The sequence below is a fragment of the Pseudophryne corroboree genome, chromosome 4 (assembly GCF_028390025.1).
Source record: "Pseudophryne corroboree isolate aPseCor3 chromosome 4, aPseCor3.hap2, whole genome shotgun sequence".
NCBI classification, from domain to species: Eukaryota; Metazoa; Chordata; class Amphibia; order Anura; family Myobatrachidae; genus Pseudophryne; species Pseudophryne corroboree.
This window is the reverse complement of record NC_086447.1, coordinates 78,903,372-78,917,739: the sequence shown is the minus strand read 5'-3', so window position 1 is coordinate 78,917,739 and position 14,368 is coordinate 78,903,372. Positions and strand designations below refer to the sequence as shown.

Sequence of the window (14,368 nt, the reverse complement as noted above, 5' to 3'; positions counted from 1 at the left end):
CTATAAATGGTGACAAGCTTCCATGTCCCAGGGTTCAGGCCAACAAACCATCCTGTGTAACATTTACTGTCCCTGGCTCCATTTTCTCGATAGAGGTGCCAAGGTTGCCCAAAAAGAGACTTGTATATACAGTACGATTGGAGTCCCATTATAAGAGGACCTAACCACAGATATGGGAACCAGCAGAGAATGTTCAGATCTCTCATTACTAGAGAGGTATCTGACTCTGCAGCCTCAGGAGGGGAAGTTGATTTGGCAAACTTTAGGAGTGGTATCTGATGTCTCAGCCAATGGTTTGACCCCAGGATTGGTAGCCAATGCCATGATCTCAAGTGAAGTATCCAATGTCCTAGCCCAGAGGTTCTCAAACACGGTCGTCAAGGCACACCCATGGTCCATGGCCTGCTAATTAAGTTACCTGTGGCCATGCATGGATATACTTAAAATCTGGACTGTTGGGGTGCCATGAGGACAGCGTTTGAGAACCTGTGTCCTAGCCAATGGCTTGATCACAGGAGCGGTAATCAATATCTTGATCCCAGAAGGGGTAGCTGATGTCCAGACTCCAGAAAGTGAGGTTGATGTCCTGATTCCAGAAAGGGTAATCGATGTTCAGACTTCAGAAGGGTTATCCAATGTGCAGACTCCAGAGGGGGTATTCAATGTTCAGACTCCATGAGGAGTGTCTGATGCACCGACCCCAGGAGGGATGTCTGATGTAGCGACCCCAGGATGGATGTCCAATGTACCAACTCCAGGATGGGAGTCTAGTGTACCAAACCCAGTTGAGGGGTAGGACATATAGTCCCCAGAAGGAACATCCAAGTCTCTGGTTCTAGGAGTGATGTTGGATCTGTCAACCCCAGGTGGGACATCTCATTCTGTAGTCCTAGAAAGGGCAACTGACTCTGCAGCCCTTGAGGGGCCACTGACTCTGCAGCCCTTGATGGGGCATATGATTTTGCAGCCCAAGGAGGTGTGTCTGATTACACAGCCCGAGGAGGGGCATCTAATTCCTTAGCCCCAGAACAGGTATCTGACTTCTTAGGTTCAAACATGAAAAGTGGTGCCTCAGAGTTGATCACCAGCTTAAACACAGCTTTTCCAGCTCTTACCCAAAATTCCTTGAAGCACAATCCAATTTCTTCTGTCAGTTCCAGTTCCAGTAGAAATCTCCAGTTTACCTTCCAGTAACCATTCTCTTTGAAGGAGATCTAGCTCAATTCTGTTCCCTGTCTTGCAAGGATCTCACTGACATTAACTCAGATTCATCAATCAGCATCACTCCTGCAAATGCAGTTAAATATTTCTTTTGTGCCTTCAGAGGGAAAGCCTTGGACTGGGCTAAGCCTTTCATCAAGTCCAAGGATCCATTACTAAATGATCTCTCCACCTTCATTAAAGCAGTACAACAAGAATTCACCCCAAAATCAGCCTGTTTGAGACCATCTGAAAATCCGGATTCAGTGATGTCAAGTTCTAGTAAAAATCTGCTTGCTCTGGACTCCAAACATAAATTGATTGGTCCTGCCTGTCTGATTGGGGGATTTATGTCTGTCAAGTCTGTAGATAAACCCCATCAGGAGATTCTCAATCTGTCGTTTCTGACCATGGACATCATGTCTTTATTTTAATTAATATAAATGGAATAAATGTTAAGTTTTAAGCTTTTCACCAGGACACATCCACTTTAACTATATATGTTGTAATTCATTTTTGAAGATTGCTCCCAAAAAAAGTTTTTTTTTGTCTATTCTTTCTCTATAACATTTTAGTCTGATCTACAAAAAATATTTGGGAGCCTCACCAATAAGTAACTGTTGTAAATCGCGTTGACGGCAGTGTGTATATTGGTTTTTCTTTGTATTCTTTAATCTTCATATACTATTTGAATATAAGACCAGTTGGTGCGGAACTAAAAATTTCTTGTGTTTCTGACAAGGACTCTGACTCTGTTTTATTCTATGGAAAACTAGACCAATTCCGTGATCTGATGCTTCAACGCCAAGATGTAGCTCCACTTCTCTCCAGCTAAAATTATATTTATATTTGCTCACAGGGACTGATTTAGGAGTAAGGGCACCCCTAGGCACAACATTAACAGACACCCCCATCTAATTTTATTATTTTTACTGATTACTTATAAGCCAGATTTTCAAATGCGGTTATCAAGTTACCCCAACGGTCTATGTTTTAGGTATATCCATGACTCAACACAGATGGTTAAATCAAATTGTGGTGCTAATTAAGTCACCTGTGGCCAAGCATGGATAAACGTAAAACCTGGACTGTTGGGGTGCCTTGAGGACCGCGTTTGAGAACCTCTGTTATAAGCCCTCATTTGATGATAGCCAATTTAATAGAACAACAAAAAAAAGTCACTAACTATTACATTTTAATTATAGCTACTGTATATATTTACTAAGTAGGACAGGTTCCAAGTGCCACCCCCAAATAAGTGCCGCACCTAGGCATGTGCTTCACATGCCTAATTGGAAATTTGCCACTGCTTGCTCATGTGCTTCAAAGGGGAGGCTCTGGAATGGGCTAAATCACTCATTCAATCCATCTATCCTATTATTTAAGATGTAGAAGCCTTCAGTAATGTTGTTATTAAAAGATTTGGTAGTCATGAGATAGTTCTTTTGGGGTCTTCTGGAAATCCTGCCTTGTCGGTAAAATAACCACCTAGTCATATTACTAAGGTCAGAAAACCTTTGATAAACCAATGCACCAACAATTCTAAATCATCACAAAAACAACCAACCAGGTGCATAACTCCTCCATATAACGGGTCTTATGAAAATTCTGGAACTTTGAATCTATTGTCCACCCAGCCTGTCAAGAAATCTGTGATTCTTCCATTGGACATAGACTCCAATTCAGATTAAGACTCTACAGCTTGAGAAGCTCTATTGCTTGAAGCTCCTGTAAACTTTGACAATATATTTTCACTTCCGTTGGTTAGACTAGACAATCTCAGAGAGGGAAGAAGCATCAAAGGAGGCCTTGAACTTACCTGTTTTCAGTAATTTTATGTCAAGTCTTTAAGTTTCCCTTAGTTCTGTTTGGGTGTCTGTAGTCTACCCTGAAGGGGAGGAAACTGTTATGATCTGCCACTGTGGCTCAACATTGTCTCAGGTTCCGGTCATTGTTAGGCGACCAGGACACCATGAGGGTTGCTGGTCCCGGCTGTTGACTAGTAGCCAGGACTACTGTGTGTTTGTGCAGCTCTACAACTGAAATCTGTTAATCATTAAGGTGGCTGGTCTGCCTGATGCTCTGCTATTGGTCCCTGCTCCTGATAATGTGCAGCCAGCCCTGCACAGCCTTGCTGGTGATAGTGCCTGAGTCTAGTGTCTAGTTCTCAAAGTCTAGTTTGGAAGCCTTGTCAGTACCTACCCTTCCCTGCCTTGCCTTGTCATGTACCTAAAGATTCTCTAAACTAAGTGACTGTGTGATAATACTTTGTCTTTGATTCTATAGTATTTGCTCTGTATTTGTGCATTTACTTTAACTGTGGAGCTCACCTGTGCCTGCTGGCATTCCTGGCTATGATTCACTGCAACTGCATACTGGACTGCTGAGTAGACTCTGCATACTTTGTGCTTTTGATTTCAACTGTGTCTGTGTTATACTTTACTCTGCTGCCTAAATAAAGTACTGAGCATATCATCATTACTGTGGATGTTCACTGACAACAGCAGTAGTCATTGTGCGACATTCTTGTACTGCATTCATGTTCTGGTTCAAATCTGCTTAACACCTGTGCAAAAGTATTGTGGTGTACTCCACATTACTCCCTTATGGTAAAGTCTGCATCCACAGTCTGCTAATCACTACACTGAGAGATCCCTGCAGCACCTTCCTACAGTATCCTGAACACTTCTAGTACTTCACAATCAATAATCCTGCAGTCTCTAGCCAATTGCGTAAGCCCCTACTGCTAGAGAATTAAGTCCTGGCGGACACCTAATTACCAGTTTGTATATCATACACTAAGAGAATGGTGGGTGGCTGTTGTAGGCAGAAGATACTCTCATGGGCTCTAACGGTCTTACATAATTGAGCTGGAGCTCCCTAACACCAAGGTTGAGGTTGAGGTTGAGAACAACTTTTTCCAGACTATTATATTACTAGGCTATGATAATTCATATAGCATAGTTATCTACATTTTATAATAATTTACCCAACAGATTAATAGCATTGCAACATGAGAGTGATTACTTTTGAAAACAGAATACATGCCTAATGTAATGTTAGACACTGTGAAAAACATCAATGAATAGGTTTTAGTTTGCTTAGGTGTTACGGTATTTCATTCTTTATTGCCAATTTCCTGTAAGTTTTTGTTTCAACACCCATTCAATAAACATGTTTTCTTTACTACTTTTGGGAAATATTGTGTTACTATGGACATACATTAATACATATATGGTGCATCTACCAAGGCTAAAAATACAATGTACTGTGCAATTTTGTAGCAATTTAGGATTAAAAAAGTAGGATATACAGTAGTAATATAAGATGTAAATAAGGTCAGAGACATCAGACATGAGAAAGAAATTAAAAGTAGTATTGTAATAGTCCAACAAATAGTTGCAAAGTGAATGTAGCCAGGTCTACTGAGACTTTCTATATCACCCTTACACTTTAAATATATGCTCCCATCCAGCACAAACTAGAATAAAGTGGTAGATTTACTACAAATGTCAGTTTTTCAGAGTTGTCAATCATCGATGGCTTTGAAGGATGGATTTAAAGCAACAACACAAACAATTGCAAAACCAGGCCGGATCATTAGATTTGCCAAATGACAGTTTAGTAAATCTTGCACTAAAGATCAAACAGAGTTTACAGTGTTTGGTAGTTAAATGGGCAGACTAGGTAGACAATGGGGTGTTAGCAGACATCGAAAATTTAGTTTCTACGTAGACTTTTTAAAAGTTTGCACCATGCATTAAAAACATACAATGTTGTTAACAATATAATCACTGAATCCTACACACTTTAATTATTCTGACCATAAGTACAGTATACCATACTCAACTGTTATTACTTCTTCAGGGAACACAGGTAATCCCACTGCTGACGTCAGTGCTGTATGACAAGAATCACTTTAAAAAACCAAAAGAGTTTTACCCGGAACATTTTCTGGACGCCAGCGGGAATTTTGTGAAGAATGAAGCGTTCATGCCGTTCTCAGCTGGTGAGTTACATATGACATTCTGCCTTAGTGTAGTTACATAGAAGGAATGATTCCCAAGGTTTGGAGAGAAGATGAGGAGTATGTAGCAATATCAGTATGGGTTGGGTATGAATTCCCGGCAGTGACAATCCCGATGGTCAGGATGCAGACAGCGGCATCCTGACAGTCAAATTCCTGTTGGATTCCAGTAAGTATTTAAACCCTACCTCTATCGCTAACCCACTCCTTCTGCAGACTAGCCCTAACCGTTCACTCCCGCAGCCTAACCCTAACTATCCCTTCCCGCAGGCTAACCCTAACCGTACCACACAGCCTAACCCTAACCTATGCAACCCCTTCGGTCTAAACCTAACCCTCCCCTTAGTGCCTAACATTAGCGGGGCGCACTGTGCATGCGCACCCAGTGAGATGCGAGAGCATCTCACTGGAGGGATGGCCTCTGCCTGATTGAGAGGCAGAGGCAGTCGCGGGGCAAGAGGGGGCGCGTCAAAGGCGTTAGAATGCTGTTGAGGGGGGGGGGGCACATCCGATGCAACCCTAAACATGGCGGGTAGCCGTCTGCCAGGCAGGGAGCTACTCGGCGGATGTGAAAGCACTACCGCCGTGTGATGCTTTCGCACCTCTGCCAGGGGGGGTAGGGCCTGACAAGCGGGGCGGACTAGCTCATCTGCGCAAAGCCGCACTGTTTGAACACATACATTTAAATGCTGATTGGTTGCCATGGGCAACTTCTCCACTGGCTCAAATCCTGCCATCATAGCATGCTGCGGTTGGATCCAGCAGCGGCAGGACTGCCGCATATGTGTAGGCACCAACATAGGCAGAATGGGACCCGTTTGGCTGCTATGTGTGGCCCCAGCCTTACAGTTTATTAGAAGCTCTCTTTTAAAGTCTCTATTAATCCCAGTTACGTTTTGCAACACTATTCAAAAATTCTGTGCTGTACCAGACTATCGGGTCTGTCAGTGAAAAGTGTGGAGAAGTGAGCCAGTGGAGAAGTTGCCCATGGCAACCAATCAGCATTGAAGTAACATTTATTATTTGCATGCTATACAATTGTTCAGAGCAGCTGATTGGTTGCCATGGGCAACTTCTCCACAGGCTCACTTCTCCACTCTTTTCACTGCTTCATGAATAGACCCCTAAACATGGGGTGTGACATGGCTGACCGATGGGCGAGTGCAGCAAGCAGAGGTGTAACAAGGTGTCATGGTGCCTGGAGCAAGGTATGTTTTGGCGCCCCCCCCCCTCCCCTTTACTGAATTGAAATACATATATATATATATATATATATATATATATATATTTGAACTCGTCATGCAGTTTGTTTTATAAATCTTTGTTTCACATCAAATCCGTGGAGTGCCGCCTGTTTCTGTGGTGAGGGGGTCAGTGGACTGTGGCTTCAGTCACCATGAACACCTACATCATATATATATATATATATATATATATATATATATACAATTTCGAGATCTGCACTCACCCCTCAAATAGTATTACAGGCGCCGGGTGCCCTCATTAATGAATATTATAGAACGCACAGACATGCGGCACTCACGGCTGAGTCAAAAATGAAGACAAACGCTCACAGAGTTTTCAACGTTTGTCTTCTTTTTTGACTCAGCCGTGAGTGCCGTATGTGTGTGCGTTCTATATATATATATATATATATATATATATATATATATATACACAACATAGTAAGTCTGGCACTCCTCCATTAAAATAAACTTGACCCGGTGCCCTCACAGTAATGAAGTACAATGTAGAAGAATAAAGGTGCGGCACTCAGAGCTCAGGATGAGGAAAAAACAACAACTAGCATGTCTGCAACGTTTCAATCTTATTCAGATTTTTATCAGGCTTCCATAATGATACAAACAATTCTTACCTTTTAAACATCCCTGCACCAAGTGACCGCCTCCCTACATGGGCGTTCCCCCCGGCGGCGGCACGCCCTGATCACGTCACAGCGTACCCCACAGGTGCCCTCCAGCGTGGACCTAATCCCAGCCGTGGCGCTTTCAGGTAACGCTGCAGCGCGTCATGTAGGCTCCGTCCAGCCCTGGTGTTCCCCCGGCGGCGGCGTTATGCAATGACGTCATCACGCAGCCGCGAGATGCACGTCCACCCCACACATCTCCATGACAACCAGAGACAACAAAGTGCGTGATCTACAATAAAAATAAGTGTGATCTAAAACCAACACCTCTCATGATATTTCGATAATAATAGTGGACAGCATAGCTGAATTAAACAATCTGATCCTATTAAAAGGGAAAATCGGACCCTATATTTATAAAGATAATAAAGTAAATGAGATGCCCAAAAAGACATTAATTACTTCTGTTAGTTAATATAATGCTATAAAATATTTCAAAATTATTGATATCTCTATTACCGTAATTGCACTAATGTTGTTATAATTCAACTATGCAGTCCACGCTTACACAACTACACAGTCTTATTAAAAGCATGCACTTACAAAAAGGCTCCCAATGCTAATTTATCATTAAGTCCTTTTGGATCCATAACCCCCAAACGAATGATCCATTCGGTTTCCTTCTTAATCAGGAGGGCACCCCTATCACCACCCCTTCTAGAGGCAGGTATGTGATCTATCATCCAGTATCGCAGACTTGCAAGGCTATGACGAGCTTCTAAAAAATGTTCCGCCATGGGCTGGTCACTCTCCCCGGTTTCCAAGGCCAATTTAATTGATGAGCGGTGCACCGCCATCCGTTCCTTAAATTTCCGTTGAGTCTTTCCAATGTAGGATAACCCACATGGGCACACTATCTGGTACACCACAAAGCTGCTGTTACAAGTTAAATGATCCCTAATGATGTATTTCTTTCCACTATGTGGATGACAGAAAGTATCTCCACTAATAAGATATCTGCAAGTCGTACAAGATCAACGTGTGCAGCCTCTTACCGGCCTTGAAAATAAATAGACAAATAATAGAAATATCGTTTTTTACCAATATGTCCTTTAGATTTTTTGATCTTGTGTAGCACGGCATCAACTTGGTTTCAGTCAAGGGAAGTTCCTTGTCTGTCCTAATTAATTTCCAAAGATTTTTTGACATTTTATTGATCTCAGTAGAATGTACGTTGTAATTTACAACCCAAGGCATCTTGTTCCCTTTGTTCTCCCGATTTGATTTTCTTCTATCTAACTTAAGGACCTTTTCTTTGTGTTAATAAGATTAGTCCAATGATATCCTCGAACAACGAATTTTTCTATCAATTCATCAATTTGTTTAATGGCAGCCTCTTTATCGCTATTGATCCTCCATATTCGCAACATTTGCGAATATGGCAGTCCTAACTTTAGACTGCTGGGATGACAACTGTTCAAATGGAGCAACGTGTTCCTATCAGTAAATTTGGTGAATACTGTGGTACCCAAAATACCCTCCTGTAAAGAAATAGATACATCTAGAAAAGGTAAAGACATTTGATTCATGCTGATAGTGAATTTAAAAACGGAAAGGGTATGAGTGCGCTGTCAACAGCAGCCAGTATACGGGGGGTCAGCCCCTTACAAGAATAAAACAATAGTATAGAGGTATACTGGCGCTGGCTGAAAGACCAATAAGGGACGAGAAAAATATTATGATAAAGTTTCATATAATTTTAATAAACATTAAAAAATACAATAAGATCATTAAAATATCATAGAGGTGAATACAATTACTTTGTATATTCCCAAATGGAGGGATTAAATCCACTAGGATCTCACTTATATTGGTGATTGTATACGCAGTCTCTGGTTAGGACTCACTCCTTAATACTTTGGTTTGGTAATTACCCAGTCCTTATGAAAGTTGTCCCCGTGGATCTCAGTTTGGCAATTAGGGATCCGATTAGCAGCTAAGGACACTGACCACTTTCATTGGATCCACTTCCATCTCCGGTATCAATTGGACTCTCTTGCCTTTATTTGGACACCTTCAACCCTGGAACCTGAAACAACCCCTGCCGCACGAATAATTAAGTTGGGATTCTTAGATAAGTTCCTCAAAGCTGTTCTCTCATGTTGGTTTAAATTTGGGTGTATTAACTTGGGCTGTTTTACACATTTTTGTATCTCTTCATCCAACAATCTGGTGAAAGTTTTAATCGACGCATTGGACGAGGGTGGTTCAAAAGATTAAGGTTTCTTCAATGCTTGCAACTTTGGAGAAATTCTGGTCTCATCATTCTGTGGAGGAGTGTTTTTCATAAAATATTCCTTCAATTTCAATTTCCTTGTTAATCGATGCTTCTCTAATTGCCAATTAACGTTATCAAATCCTACAGTGGGTACGAATGACAACCCTTTGGACAATAAGCTCTTCTCTCTATCTGTAAGTTCATGGGATGAGAGGTTATAAATTACTTGTTCTTGTTGGTGGGCGGTTTTTTGCCAGGCTGTGGATCTTTTATTTTGTCCCCCTCTCCTGTTGAATCTTCTGCATTTCAGCGGGCTTGCATCCTGGTGATCCGCCCTAAAGGGACGTCAGGAGTTTTGGGCTTTTTGTTCTTATTCACATTCTTATGTTGGATCCCTCCCGTGTTCGAGCCACTGCTTTCATTCTGTGCTTCCCAAGAGGATTCTGTATCCACCGCTGTTTTCGGGTAACGGCCATGTCTAAAGAACGGCTTTTTTCCGCTCAATTTGCCGTCCCCCACTGAGCCACTGATACACCTCGTGATTATCATAGTCGGCTTCTACTTTAAGTAGTTTTTCTCGCTTAAACTTTACCAAGTCTCTTCTATAAGTCGCCAACTGACTGGCCATTTTACTCATCCAATCGGTATCGGTATCGGCTTGTAAATTGCATACATGGGTTTTGTCATGTGTGCTGATTTTATCTTTCAGGATTACCATCTCTTTTTTAGTTTGCTCAATAATTAATAAGATCAAGTCAAATGAGCACTTGTTCAAGATGGAAATCCATCTTTTGCAAAATGCGGGATCATTCCGTCCTATAGTAGGACAATTCCGCACTCTCAGACCCCTAGGTATCTTTTTCTTTCTAAAATAATCACTTAGAGATACCCCACCCTCCCTATGCCCCTGGCAGCAAGCACCTTAGTGTGGCAGATGCTCGTACTAAGCCTTGAAATGTAATAAATTGCACAGTGATAAAGTACCAACCAACCAGCTCCTAGCTGTCATTTTTCAAACCCAGCCTGTGACATGGAAGTTAGGAAGCTGATTGGCTGGTACTTTATCACTGTGAAATGTACTACTTTTCCAGGCTTGGGGGGGTCATTCTGAGTTGATCGCTTGCTAGCAGTTTTTAGCAGCCATGCAAACACATTGTCGCCGCCCACCGAGGAGTGTATTTTCGCTTTGCAGATAAAGTACCAGCAAATCAGCTCCTAACCGCCATGTTACAGGCTGCATTTGAAAAAGTAGGTAGGAACTGGTTGGTTGGTAGATTATCGCTCTACACTTTACCGCACATGCTGTTGATACACAAACTTAGAGGGAGATGTACTAAGCAGTGATAAAATTGGAGTAGTGAGTCAGTGGAGAAGTTGCCCATGGCAACCAATCAGCATTGCCGTAACATTTCTAATTTGCATACTATAAAAGTATACAGAGCAGATGATTGGTTGCCATGGGCAACTTCTCCATTGTCTCACTTCTCCACTTTTATCACTGCTTAGTACATGTCCCTCTTAAGGCCCGTACTTTCTCTTGAACGGCCGATATATCGCGGGTCCGTCGGCCAGTGTGTACAGCCTGCCCAGTTCATGACGTCAGTTCATGACGTCAGTCCCTGATGGATCGGGCAGTGTGTATGCACAGCACACTGCCCGATCCGTCCATAGATATATCTGCAGATCAATTGATCTGCAGATATATCTTTCCAGTGTGTACCTACCTTAAGAGAGACTGGACTAGGATGTGAAATTTGTACTTGGGTCAAACATTGATTGGAAAATAGGGAACAGAGATTTGTGGTCAATGGCAAGTATTTAAACTGCCATTAAGTGGTGTATCTCAAGGCCAATATATCGGGTCGATACCGGGTTATTTGTGTGATGTGAAAGGGATATAACATTAGTTTTACAAAAAAAAAATTTAAATGGATGTTTTTACCCACTTTTTACATTATTTTAGTATCACTGAAATGTATTAAAGGGCTTGAAAAACTGCTCCAAACCCTTTAATTGTCATTTTTTTTTAGTAACCCACATGCATTTCCCATACTTATAATGGGAAATGCAATGTGGACGAATTTACTACAAAAAAAAATTAAAATTAAAAAAACACTGCAGTGAGCCCTGTGATATTAAAGCCAGCTCGGGTTGGCGAAATCACAGGGCAGCACTGCAATATGCTACCTCCTGCCCAGATTTCTCTGGCAGAGAAAGCTGTGAGGGACCCGTCCAGTGTGATCAGCTCTATGTGTCCGATGGACACACAAGATGGTCACTGGTAAAAAAAACTAAAAAACTAAACATACTTACCAGTACCAGTCCAGGGAGCCGGTGATCGGTGCTCTGGTGCGGGCTGCCAGTCATCAGGAACTCCATGTGCTGCACTGTGACCCCCAGTGCAGTTAATTGATGCTGCAAGACGGCAGCTCACTTTCGGGTTTTGGTTTTGGATCCTTTTTTTTTTTTTTTTTTTAAACATAAAAAAAGCTAAAATCACAGAATTTCCACTTATTTCCAGTCTATTCTGAACACCTCACAATATTGTTTTTAGGCCAGAAGGTTGCACCGAGGTCACTGGATGACTAAGCTAAGTGACACAAGTGGCCGGCACAAACACCTGGCCTGTCTAGGAGTTGCACTGCAATGGCAGACAGGAAGGCAGTTTTAAAAACTAGGCCCCAAAGAGCACATAATGCAAAGAAAAATAAGAGGTGCAAAATGGAATTGTCCTTGCGCCCTCCCACCCACCCTTATGTTGTATAAACAGGACATGCACATTTTAACAACCCAATCATTTCAGTGATAGGGTCTGCCACACGACTGTGGCTGAAATGATTGCTTTGTTTAGTCCCCCACCAAAAAAAAAAGCATTCAATCTCTCCTTGCGCAAACTGGCTCTACAGAGGCAAGATGTCCACTTCATCCTCATCCTCTGATTCCTCACCCCTTTCAGTGTGTACATCCTCACCCTCACAGAGTATTACAGTATTCCTCCCCACTGGAATCCACCATCACAGGTCCCTGTGTACTTTCTAAAGGCAATTGCTGGTAAAGGTCTTCCCGGATGAATTTATAATTCATTTTGATGAATATCATCTTCTCCACATTTTGTGGAAGTAAACTCCTATGCCGATCGCTGACAAGGTGACCGGCTGCACTAAACACTCTTTTGGAGTACACACTGGAGGGGGGGGGCAACTTAGGTAAAATAAAGCCAGTTTGTGCAAGGGTCTCCAAATTGCCTCTTTTTCCTGCCAGTATACATACGGACTGTCTGACATGCCTACTTGGATGCTGTCACAGATATAATCCTCCACCATTATTTCAATGGTAACAGCATCATATGTAGTGACAGTAGACATGTCAGTAATAGTTGGCAGCTCCTTCAGTCCGGACCAGATGTCAACACTTACTCCTGACTGCCCTGCATCACCGCCAGCCAGAGGGCTAAGAAATTTTATTATTTTCCTCGCAGCTCCAGTTGTGGGAGAAAATGAAGGAGGAGCTGTTGACGGGTCACGTTCCGCTTGAGTTGACAATTTTCTCACCAGCAGAAAGAGAGACACAATGTAGGCTTTAAACCTAGGGTCGAGCATGGTGGCCAAAATTTAGTGCTCTGATTTCAACAAATTGACCACCCTTCTATTCGGCAATCATTCAATCTGATCTCTGCACCTCAATAATAGTGTGGTTTGGCTCGGCCTCAACTCACGACAGGTACAAACTATAATGAATAGTAAGTGCAGCGGAAAAAATCATAGGGACAAATCTCCCAGCAATCGAGGAAATCTACCGGGCTAGGGTTAGGAAATGGGTGGAAAGGATCATCGATAACCACTCCTACCCTGGTCATGACCTGTTCCGGCGGCTGCCATCTGGAAGTTGGTACAGCCTGCGGCTCGTGAGAACTGTTAGACACAGGAACAGTTTCTTTCACCAGGCGACTATCTTGGTCAACTCGACACTTGCTTAGTCTATTCATTTTCGCACTCAAACCACGTATTCAAGCATCCATTATGTTCCCTTCTCTATGTTTATGTCACGTTGTTTTCTTTTTTCTTTTTTTTTCTTTTTCTCTTTTTTTTCTGTCTGAGAGCTGTGGTTATCGGAAACAATTTCATTGTGTATTATGTACTGATATAATTGGCAATAAAGATTATTCTGATTCTGATTCTTGAATCCTGGCAAAGCGAATGTAGGGCTCCATCCACAAGTCCCACATACTTAGCGGAATCGCTCCGTCTTAGTTCCTCCTTCAATTTCTCCAGCTGCTTCTGCAAAAGCCTGATTAGAGGAATGACCTGACTCAAGCAGGCAGCATCTGAAATGACTTCACGTGTGGCAAGTTCGAAGGGTTGGAGAACCTTGCACAACACAGAAATCATTCTCCACTGCGCTTGAGTCAGGTGCATTCCACCTCCTTTGCCTATATTATAGTTTGATGTATAGGCTTGAATGGCCTTTTTCTGCTCCTCCATCCGCTGAAGCATATAGAGGGTTGAATTCCACCTTGTTACCACCTCTTGCTACAGGTGATGACAGGGCAGGTTCAGGAGTGTTTGCTGGTGCTCCAGTCTTCGCCACGCAGTTGCTGAATGTCGAAAGTGGCCCGCAATTTTTCGGGCCACCGACAGCATCTCCTGCACGCCCCTGTCATTTTTTTTTAAATTCTGCACCACCAAATTAATTGTATGTGCAAAACATGGGACGTTCTGGAATTTGCCCAGATGTAATGCACGCACAATATTGGTGTCGTTGTCAGATATCACAAATCCCCAGGAGAGTCTAAGTGGGATAAGCCATTCTGCGATGATGTCCCTCAGTTTCTGAAAGAGGTTGTCAGTGGTGTGCATCTTACGGAAACAGGTGATACACAGTGTAGCCTGCCTAGGGACAAGTTGGCATTTGTGAGATGCTGCTACTGGTGCCGCTGCTGTTGTTGCTGTGGGAGGCAATACTATTTACCCAGTGGGCTGTAACAGTCATGTAGTCC

The 14,368-nt window shown here is 42.5% G+C and overlaps 1 protein-coding gene across 1 annotated transcript in view; it reads left to right on the top strand.

Annotated features, from left to right (window-relative positions):
- Positions 1-14,368, top strand: part of LOC134908930 (cytochrome P450 2C5-like) — a 183,141-nt gene that overhangs the window by 131,949 nt on the left and 36,824 nt on the right. Inside the window, exon 9 of the mRNA XM_063915184.1 lies at positions 5,068-5,209. Within this exon, the coding sequence (XP_063771254.1) occupies positions 5,068-5,209 (142 nt within the window). The remainder of the gene's footprint in view (positions 1-5,067; positions 5,210-14,368) is intronic.